This window comes from Bufo bufo, chromosome 8 (assembly GCF_905171765.1).
Source record: "Bufo bufo chromosome 8, aBufBuf1.1, whole genome shotgun sequence".
In the NCBI taxonomy this organism is placed as follows: Eukaryota; Metazoa; Chordata; class Amphibia; order Anura; family Bufonidae; genus Bufo; species Bufo bufo.
Genome location: NC_053396.1, coordinates 68,666,552 through 68,677,723, shown reverse-complemented (window position 1 = coordinate 68,677,723; position 11,172 = coordinate 68,666,552). Strand labels below are relative to the sequence as shown.

The window sequence follows — 11,172 nt, the reverse complement described above, 5'->3', positions numbered from 1 at the left end:
AGTTTCCAGAGTTCTGACCATTCTTCTAGTTTTCCTAAATCCTTTTCCATTTGGCGTTTCCCTCCAGGAACATCAACCCTGTTACATATCTTTGTGTCATCAGCAAAAAGACAAACCTTACCATCGAGGCCTTTTGCAATACATTGAGACACAGTATATGTCAAGAGTTATACTCAGCCATCATATACTACGTATTCCGCTGTAAAGCCATACAGTAGCATGTGTCCATTAGAGGATCCCATATTTAATAAAAAGGATGATGTGTGGTATATGTTTTTTTTTCCAAGATATTTCTATATGTTGACATATACCAGCCTGGGCTAGGTTAAAAGAACACAATTTTAGCCCCCATCAGGTGAATGGGGGCCTGCAGATGTGTTTGAAATATGCACCAGAAGCTTGCCCATCTCATAAACCAGACACTGCAAACAGACTGCATTTTGGCAGAACAGTTCAGTGAATCATGGCACAAAAGGGCAGAGTTTATGCTAATGTATCTTTAACCGCCTGTAGGCTGACAGTTAATTTTACAGACAGCAGATGGTGCTCTTCCATAAGGAAAAGCGTTCCATGATGGCTTTTACATTTAAGGCATCTTGCACATGAATGTATTTTTATTCTTGAGGCCTAACACTTTGATAGATTCATGTAGCAGGGTGCTGCAAGGATCTATCAAAGCCTTACCGCTCCTGCTGACTTCAGGAGTTCTCCCTGTGACCTCAGTAGTCTAATGGCAGCGTGGTCACAGCGATCTGCAACGGCACAGGCAGCCGGCAGATCGTGATGTAACCCAACCATTTTATACGTCTGGTTACATATAGGAGCCAGATAGGCAAAAGGTTTTCATGATTTTTCTGCTATTGTTGGATATTCTAGGGGCTTAAAATATTGCACAATGTATGATTTAAATGTTGGTGTGCGTGCGTACTATATAGGAAAACATTACCAGGAACCTTTGGAACAGTGGTAAAGATAAAATGACATAACACAAGCTAAAAGCAAATTTAGCAGACAAGATCTGGAAAGCAGCCAAGGACTGACACCAATTTGCAGTTATAGGCAAAAAGTGCAAAGATGTAATGCCATACAAACAGAATAAAATACTTGTCTTGATGTTAGGTTTTCCTGTAGTAATGAAGTCCACAGATGTATCTGAATTTGCTGCAATACCAAAATATACATATTATACAATAGTTTCTTGTGCAGATTGTTACAGTTGTTGAAACTACATTGTATCAAAATATACACATATTTCACATATATACAGTCTTTCATACCACAGTATTGTAAAGTGAAAACTGTTTCAGAGTTTTTTCATCTGCCTGTTGTTCATGAAAATTCAAAGTGACCTCCAGTATGGTGTCCTTGCAAGAACAGAAAATTTGCTTTGATTTTCTTTTTAAAAGGGTACTCCGGGCCACAGATATTGAGGACCTATCTGCACTATACTGTGTAGTGGCCATGCCAGGGTACTGCAGGTCATCTCATTCAAATAAATGGGAGCTGAGCTTTATCACACTGGTGCCCAGTAGTACACATTGTACTAAGCTTGGATGTAGGATATCCAATGAGAATAGGATAGTTATTTGCTATCCTGATGATAGGTCATTACTATCTCTAGCCCATAGAACCTCTTTAATGAAAAATAGTCAAAATTCAGAGTAGTCTTGATTGAATCCACCTTTTATGCTAAGTCCAACTGAAGTCCAAGTATTGGTGTACATTCTCAAACTTTGGTCCTTTTTGAGTAGAGTGCATATTCACATGTTATTCTCAATATTAACACTGACTTCTTTTTTGTCACAGCAGCTCATCAATAACGTGGGTACATGTCCTTATATTGGCTCTTCAGCCCCTTTGTACACATACCTTTTATATTTTGGATGATGAAGACAGCGCATCTTAGGCTGATATCATATAAGCCACCATTCAGTGCACAAAAGCAGCAAAGGTTCAATTACCCTTCATCTCTCTGAGAACTAAGCACTTGGGCTGACTATGAAAGTGGCTGTCCAGTTTACAACCAGTACCACAGATTAAACTGAGCACTGTATATGACACTTTGTAATATTTTGTTGTACAGCAAGTTGGCACAAGGTCACAATCAGTGTATCCGTGGATATGTGTACATAATGATGACTATATGGACTTGCATTATAAAAAAAAAAAAAAGTCCTTATATTGTGGTCAGTTAGAAAAGTCTGTTGCCCTTAGGCCTCTTGCACACAAACGTATTTTCATTCCGTTTCTGTTCAGTTTTATTTGCGGACCGTATACGGAACCATTCATTTTAATAGGTCTGCAAAAAATAACGGAAGGTACTCTGTTTGCAATCCGTTTCTGTATTTCTGTTCCATAAAAAAAAATTACGGACAAGGATAGTACTGTTCTATTAGGGGCCAGATGTTCCGTTCCGCAAAATACGGAATGCACACGGATGTCATCCGTATTTTTTGTGGATCCCTTTTTTGCGGACCACAAAATATATACGGTCGTGTGCAAAAGGCCTTAATGACATCATCTAGTGCAATTACGCTATTTTTTTTATTTAAACAAAACCCTGGGAGCGGTTATGTTAACTCCAGTTTTACCACTATTCTGGCATAAATTATGGTAAATGTGTTGGACTGTGATTGCCTCAACCCTTTTAGTAAGGTATGTCTACTTATAAAGTGGACTTGGCAAGCCTTGAAAAGTGAAAAGTTGCAAATTTTTGCACAAAATGCAATGTGTGTGAACAATTGTGCGCGAGTATACCTGGTTTCTGAAACAAAAGCAAATAGCACATTTTGCATGGAAGTTGTTGAACATGTTTTGAACATTTTTACGAAAGGTATATTAATATATTCAAGAAACACTTTAAATACTAAAATTGCATTAAATTAGTTGTATACATTTGAGAATATACTTCAGGTTTAAAAAGGTTTCCTCATCACAAACATTTCTGAAATATTGATGGGATAAAGCTACAAATGTTTGATGAGTGAGACCCCTGGGACCCTCTCTGACCCCAAACTTGAAAAATAGGATATGAGATACATGTTGAAAAATGAGGGTATCCACTTAATAGTATTCCTTATCTCTCATTAGACTTCACTGGAGACTAATTGTCCATATATGACCAGTTATCTTCCAGGTATGGGCACTCATTCATGAGATTTTAATGTTCCCAAAGGCTGAGTCAACAAAGCTCAGGCTATTATTATTTTTATTATTACGGTTTTATTGCATGTATCTGACCTACAACTTTTGGGTATCACTGGTATTTCTTACATTGTGATCAGAGTCAAAAACATTAGATTGCAGTGTACTCTAATTCAAGATCCCAGGAACATGGGGAAATTAGCAGGATTTTATGAAATGAGAAAGGCTTTACTTACTTCTGAGTATTTTAAGTTTAGTGATTTCCTCCTTTGAAATTTTAGCCCCATCATTTTTCTTCCAGGTAACTTTGCACTTGACATCACCCTTGTCCCCTAAGGTCAGTTTACTGATACTCAGGGACACATCTCCTGCAGATTTGGATATTTCCACCCTTTTTCTGAACTCAACGAGTGGGATGTGGTCTTGTGACTCAATGCGATGAATGATGACTTTATGGTCTAAAACCCACTCGACCTCCACCACCTCATAATCTTTGGATGGTGTATAAGTGCAGGGAATGTCCACTGAGAGACCACGTACTCCTGTCACAATCTTCTTCATGTTTATGGAAAGGTCACAATTAGCTGTTCAGGAACAAAATATTAATTTGTTTTAAGTAAGAAAAAACCTCAGGAGACAATGTGAAGGAAAATTTTCATCTGCAGTATACATGATTGATATATTGTGCAGTACAAAGAACATTAACATTTATCTTGGCTCAAGTGGAGCCTACGTTCTGGTTCTCTGTGTCAAGTATAGACACAACACTCATGAGAAAAAACCAGAGACATATACCATGGGAAGAAAAATGACCTGGAGCTATGACGACTGTGATCGGATGTGGACTGATTAATTTCAATAGGGCTGTAAATTTTGAGGACAGCACACCGTGTGTTGTCTGCATCCATATGACCGTTCTGTGGTCCTGCAATTAAGATAGAGCATGTCCTATTTTTCTCCATTTCATGAACAAAAATAGGCATTGTTAAAATGGGGTGTGCAAAAAGTGCTGGATGCACATGAACTACATTGTTATCTTGTGGATCCACAATTTGTTGTCCGCAAAATATATACTGTAGTGTGAATATGCCCTTACATTGACATTGGTACAAGAGTGCCTGGAAGAAAACTTCAGCTAGTCTCTGCTAGCAATGGGAGTTTCTCATCTCCACAGTATGAATGCATACACAGTATGTCGCATGAAAGCATTTCCTATAAAATGGGAAGGTCATGTGCTCCAGCCTTGCATCTGCAAAATTACATCTTCTTTACATATTTTAATTTAGTAAATTTCAAAAGAAGACCTTGATTACATATGTCAAAGGATAAACAAAACTAAGTAGTAGGTCTTAAACATACGTTATATTTAACAGGAATGTCAAAATTGTTACTTTACGACATTTGAGATCTGTGATGATTAATTCCTTACTCTATACAGGGAGTGCAGAATTATTAGGCAAATGAGTATTTTGACCACATCATCCTCTTTATGCATGTTGTCTTACTCCAAGCTGTATAGGCTCGAAAGCCTACTACCAATTAAGCATATTAGGTGATGTGCATCTCTGTAATGAGAAGGGGTGTGGTCTAATGACATCAACACCCTATATTAGGTGTGCATAATTATTAGGCATCTTCCTTTCCTTTGGCAAAATGGGTCAAAAGAAGGACTTGACAGGCTCAGAAAAGTCAAAAATAGTGAGATATCTTGCAGAGGGATGCAGCACTCTTAAAATTGCAAAGCTTCTGAAGCGTGATCATCGAACAACCAAGCGTTTCATTCAAAATAGTCAACAGGGTCGCAAGAAGCGTGTGGAAAAACCAAGGCGCAAAATAACTGCCCATGAACTGAGAAAAGTCAAGCGTGCAGCTGCCAAGATGCCACTTGCCACCAGTTTGGCCATATTTCAGAGCTGCAACATCACTGGAGTGCCCAAAAGCACAAGGTGTGCAATACTCAGAGACATGGCCAAGGTAAGAAAGGCTGAAAGACGACCACCACTGAACAAGACACACAAGCTGAAACGTCAAGACTGGGCCAAGAAATATCTCAAGACTGATTTTTCTAAGGTTTTATGGACTGATGAAATGAGAGTGAGTCTTGATGGGCCAGATGGATGGGCCCGTGGCTGGATTGGTAAAGGGCAGAGAGCTCCAGTCCGACTCAGACGCCAGCAAGGTGGAGGTGGAGTACTGGTTTGGGCTGGTATCATCAAAGATGAACTTGTGGGGCCTTTTCGGGTTGAGGATGGAGTCAAGCTCAACTCCCAGTCCTACTGCCAGTTTCTGGAAGACACCTTCTTCAAGCAGTGGTACAGGAAGAAGTCTGCATCCTTCAAGAAAAACATGATTTTCATGCAGGACAATGCTCCATCACACGCGTCCAAGTACTCCACAGCGTGGCTGGCAAGAAAGGGTATAAAAGAAGAAAATCTAATGACATGGCCTCCTTGTTCACCTGATCTGAACCCCATTGAGAACCTGTGGTCCATCATCAAATGTGAGATTTACAAGGAGGGAAAACAGTACACCTCTCTGAACAGTTTCTGGGAGGCTGTGGTTGCTGCTGCACGCAATGTTGATGGTGAACAGATCAAAACACTGACAGAATCCATGGATGGCAGGCTTTTGAGTGTCCTTGCAAAGAAAGGTGGCTATATTGGTCACTGATTTGTTTTTGTTTTGTTTTTGAATGTCAGAAATGTATATTTGTGAATGTTGAGATGTTCTATTGGTTTCACTGGTAAAAATAAATAATTGAAATGGGTATATATTTGTTTTTTGATAAGTTGCCTAATAATTATGCACAGTAATAGTCACCTGCACACACAGATATCCCCCTAAAATAGCTAAAACTAAAAACAAACTAAAAACTACTTCCAAAAATATTCAGCTTTGATATTAATGAGTTTTTTGGGTTGATTGAGAACATGGTTGTTGTTCAATAATAAAATTAATCCTCAAAAATACAACTTGCCTAATAATTCTGCACTCCCTGCATATATGTATATATGTATATATATATATATATATATATATATATATATGTGTGTGTGTATGTGTGTATATATACAGTGGATATAAAAAGTCTACCCTGTTAAAATGTCAGGTTTCTGTGATATAAAAAAATGAGACAAAGATAAATAATTTCAGAACTTTTTCAACCTTTAATGTGACCTATAAACTGTACAACTCAGTTGAAAAACAAACTGAAATCTTAGAGGGAAGAAAAAATATAAAAATTAAATAATATGGTTGCATAAGTGTGCACACCCTTAAACTAAGACTTTGTTGAGGCACCTTTTAGATTTTATTACAGCACTCAGTCTTTTTGGGTATGAGTCTATTAGCATGGCACATTTTGACTTGGCAAGATTCGCCCACTCTTCTTTGCAAAAACACTCCAAATTTGTCAGATTGCGAGGGCATCAGATTCAGGTCTGGGCTCTGGCTGGGCCATTCCAAAACTTTAATCTTCTTCTGGTGAAGCCATTCCTTTGTTGATTTGGATGTATGCTTTGGGTCGTTGTCATGCTGAAAGATGAAGTTCCTCTTTATGTTCAGCTTTCTAGCAGAAGCCTGAAGGTTTTGTGCCAATATTGACTGGTATTTTGAACTGTTCATAATTCCCTCTAGCTTAACTAAGGCCCCAGTTCCAGCTGAAGAAAAACAGCCCCAAAGCATGATGCTGCCACCACTATGCTTCACTGTGGGTATTGTGTTCTTTTGGTGATGTGCAGTGTTGTTTTTGCACCAAACATATCTTTTGGAATTAACCTTGGTTTCATCAGACCATAACACCTTTTCCCACATGCTTTTGGGAGACTTCAGATGTATTTTTGCAAAATATAGCCTGGCTTGGATGTTTTTCTTCGTAGGAAAAGGCTTTTGTCTTGCCACTCTTCCCCATAGCCCAGACATATGAAGAATACGGGAGATTGTTGTCACATGTACCACACAGCCAGTACTTGCCAGATATTCCTACAGCTCCTTTAATGTTGCTGTAGGCCTCTTGGTAGCTTCCCAGACCAGTTTTCTTCTCGTCTTTTCATCAATTTTGGAGGGACGTCCAGTTCTTGGTAATGTCACTGTTGTGTCATATTTTCTCCACTTGATGATGACTGTCTTCACTGTGTTCCATTGTATATCTAATGCCTTGGAAATTCTTTTGTACCCTTCTCCTGACTGATACCTTTTAACAATGAGATCCCTCTGATGCTTTGGAAGCTCTCTGTGGACCATGGCTTTTGCTGTGGGATGCGACTAAGAAAATCTCAGGAAAGACCAACTAGAGCAGCTGAACTTTATTTGGGGTTAATCAGAGGCACTTTAAATGATTGCAGGTGTATGCTGACATGATATTTAACATGATTTTGAATGTGATTGCTTAATTCTGAACACAGCTACATCCCCAGTTATAACACTTATAACAACCACATTATTTGAGGTTTTTTTGTTTTCTTCCCTCTACCTAAAATATTTTAGTTTGTTTTTCAATTGAGTGGTACAGTTTATAGGTCACATTAAAGGTGGAAAAGTTCTGAAATGATTTATCTTTTTCAAAAAATTTTACAGCACAGAAACCTGACATTTTAACATGGGTGTGTAGACTTGTTATATCCACTGTGTGTGTATGTATATATATATATATATATATATATATATACACAGTACAGACCAAAAGTTTGGACACACCTTCTCATTCAAAGAGTTTTCTTTATTTTCATGACTATGAAGGTATCAAAACTATGAATTAACACATGTGGAATTATATACATAACAAACAAGTGTGAAACAACTGAAAATATGTCATATTCTAGGTTCTTCAAAGTAGCCACCTTTTGCTTTGATTACTGCTTTGCACACTCTTGGCATTCTCTTGATGAGCTTCAAGAGGTAGTCCCCTGAAATGGTCTTCCAACAGTCTTGAAGGAGTTCCCAGAGATGCTTAGCACTTGTTGGCCCTTTTGCCTTCACTCTGATATCCAGCTTACCCCAAACAATCTCGATTGGGTTCAGGTCCGGTGACTGTGGAGGCCAGGTCATCTGGCGCAACACCCCATCACTCTCCTTCATGGTCAAATAGCCCTTACTTTCAAAGTTTTCCCAATTTTTCAGCTGACTGACTGACCTTCATTTCTTAAAGTAATGATGGCCACTCGTTTTTCTTTACTTAGCTGCTTTTTTCTTGCCATAATACAAATTCTAACAGTCTATTCAGTAGGACTATCAGCTGTGTATCCACCTGACTTCTCCTCAACGCAACTGATGGTCCCAACCCCATTTATAAGGCAAGAAATCCCACTTATTAAACCTGACAGGGCACACCTGTGAAGTGAAAACCATTTCAGGGGACTACCTCTTGAAGCTCATCAAGAGAATGCCAAGAGTGTGCAAAGCAGTAATCAAAGCAAAAGGTGGCTACTTTGAAGAATCTAGAATATGACATATTTTCAGTTGTTTCCCACTTGTTTGTTATGTATATAATTCCACATGTGTTAATTCATAGTTTTGATGCCTTCAGTGTGAATCTACAATTTTCATAGTCATGAAAATAAAGAAAACTCTTTGAATGAGAAGGTGTGTCCAAACTTTTGGTCTGTACTGTATATATATATATATATATATATATATATATATATATATATATATATATATTAGTGATTGGGGAACTGTGGATTATTCCCCACTTCATAGCTTACTCTCTGCATAGAGTTAAGTTATAACTTTATAGCTGCCGTAATCCAACACTGGGGGGCTTTAAATGGTTGTTCCTCAAATAACACATATCCTCGGCCTATACACAGGATAGGGGATAAGTGATCACTGTGGATGTTTTCCTATATTGATGATTGTCTATTAATGTCACCTTTGGTCAAACACAAAAAATGCTCTCCGGTCCTTTGTAAATACAATAAATCATGTGCCAGTTCTTTGATTGACCACACGTGTACTTGCATATGTAAATTAGATCACCTCAAAGCTGAATTAAGCAAATTTAATTAACCTCTTAATCTCTCATTATAGGAGGGACCTATTTTTCCGTTCAGTTCACATGTATACAGGCTGCTGTACAGAGATCCTTAAAGAGACAGTGCACTATTTAATTTCAATGGGGTTGCCTCACTTCAGCAAATGGCATTTATCATGCAGAGAAAGTTAATACAAGGCACTTCCTAATCTTTTGTCATTGTCCATATTGCCTTATTTGCTGGCTGGATTCATTTTTCCAGCGCATTATAAACTGCCCCTTAACAGGGGTTGGTGTTTTTTTCCTCTATTGTGCAAGCATGGTCACTGCTGGTGGATTGCTTAATCAACTTGACAGGCAAACTGCGCCTACTTTTTCACCCACTTTTTAAAACAGAAGTACATGCAAAAAATGCAAAATGTTGTAACATTTTTGAGCAAATAATTGGAAATCCCAAATTGGTAACTTTTTGAAGCCACAATTCTGGAGAGCAAGGGTTGCTAAATCTTCCTATATTTTCAATATTCTGAATGATCTTTAATATTTTTTGAAAATATAATTATATAATAAAGTATAGGAAAATTAACCAGCCCAGCTCACATAACTTTTTTTTCACGGGAACTATACAAGCATGGTAATGCTTTTTATGTATAAACAGGTATTTCCCAATGAAATAGAACCATCTTGCTAGCACCATCTTGTAGAATTGGCTCCCTATGAGTTAAAGTCTCACTTTTTACCAAGTTTTGAGACATGACAAGTGAAAATGCCTAAACCACATATCCATTCGTAGACAGTTGTTTTGGAGTGCTTGCCCTCATCAGCAGGGAGTAGGATTCATATTATTTTCTCATGTAGCGTTGCTTATAAGTGAACATACATAGTTGGTCTCTATAAGGAGATCTATCACTCTGCTAAGCGTTTTATGTACACATCAACATTGTGTACCATAACAGCTCTGTAAAAAGATAGATATGAGTAGAAATTCATATTATAGTAGAAAAAGAAATGAAGAATGATGGATGAAATCTGAGAACAGAATTCACATCAGCAGAGTTGATGTGAAATGTGTTCTTAAATACATTCTGCATTGTAATACATAAGGACACTTTATTAAAAGGTATTTTGGGGCAACCAAATGTAAAAATGCCTTTTTGGGAATGTGGAAGTAATATAGAATGTTTGAGATGCCCCTTAAAAACTCCTAGGTCCCATGAAAACACTGTAACAGCAACCCAATCTACAATATGCCATTTATAATACTGGTGTCTTCTTAAGTAGAGTAGGGATCATCAAAGCACCAGGAGAGTGGGAGACAGCTGTGGGACTTATCTCATAAGATGGTAACACAAATGAAGTAAAATGTAATGATAATTTGAAAAGGTTATATATTCTATGAGGAACACAGCTTTACAAAGAAAAGAAAATACCTAGAGAAAAAATCTGTAAGCACCTGGCTAGTTTACTGGAAAAGCATAACAAAATTGTGACTCACCATTTCTGCCTGAAAAGCAAATGACAAACATAAGGAGCCACTTGATATGCCCCATAACCAAGTCATCTTCCATGCTTCTTCTTTGCAAGTTATAAACTGCAATGACAAGAAGGAGATCATTTCCTTTTTGACTTTCTATGTATTCCATATTAAGGTTGCAGTGAGACAACTTCCTTCCCTTTTCTAATTTCTAAGAAAATAGCACATCTATGCATATTTAATATATATTACAAAATATGGGACACTCATGAACTCTACCTCTACCGTGACCAGTGCCATGTATTTTGTAAATTTTTTAATTGATGACTGATGTATTACCCAAGACAATTGAGCAAGAGATTGTCAGGAGGGAAGCGTTCCCTTCCAGCAATTGCTCTCTAGCTAGCGGAGGCGACCGCTGCTATTACATACAGCAATTTCCTCTGCAGCATGGGGAGAATCGATCACTATGCCATCGCTAATCCCCACACTGTCTAGTGGTTTTCCTGCGGCAGATCGTCATTAGACCGAACGATCTGCCACAGGTAGGCACAGATTTTTGAAGAGTAACTAAACCTATGTC

The 11,172-nt window shown here is 38.0% G+C and overlaps 1 protein-coding gene across 3 annotated transcripts in view; it reads right to left on the bottom strand.

The window, feature by feature from the left end:
- Positions 1-10,729, bottom strand: part of VSIG4 (V-set and immunoglobulin domain containing 4) — a 477,091-nt gene extending 466,362 nt beyond the window's left edge. For all 3 annotated transcript variants that reach the window (XM_040442132.1, XM_040442133.1, XM_040442134.1), the window contains exons 1-2: positions 10,611-10,729; positions 3,381-3,728 (exon numbers count right to left, since the gene is read on the bottom strand). In XM_040442132.1, the coding sequence (XP_040298066.1) occupies positions 3,381-3,728; positions 10,611-10,683 (421 nt within the window). In that variant the 5' untranslated portion in view covers positions 10,684-10,729. The remainder of the gene's footprint in view (positions 1-3,380; positions 3,729-10,610) is intronic.
- Between the last annotated feature and the right edge of the window lie 443 nt (positions 10,730-11,172).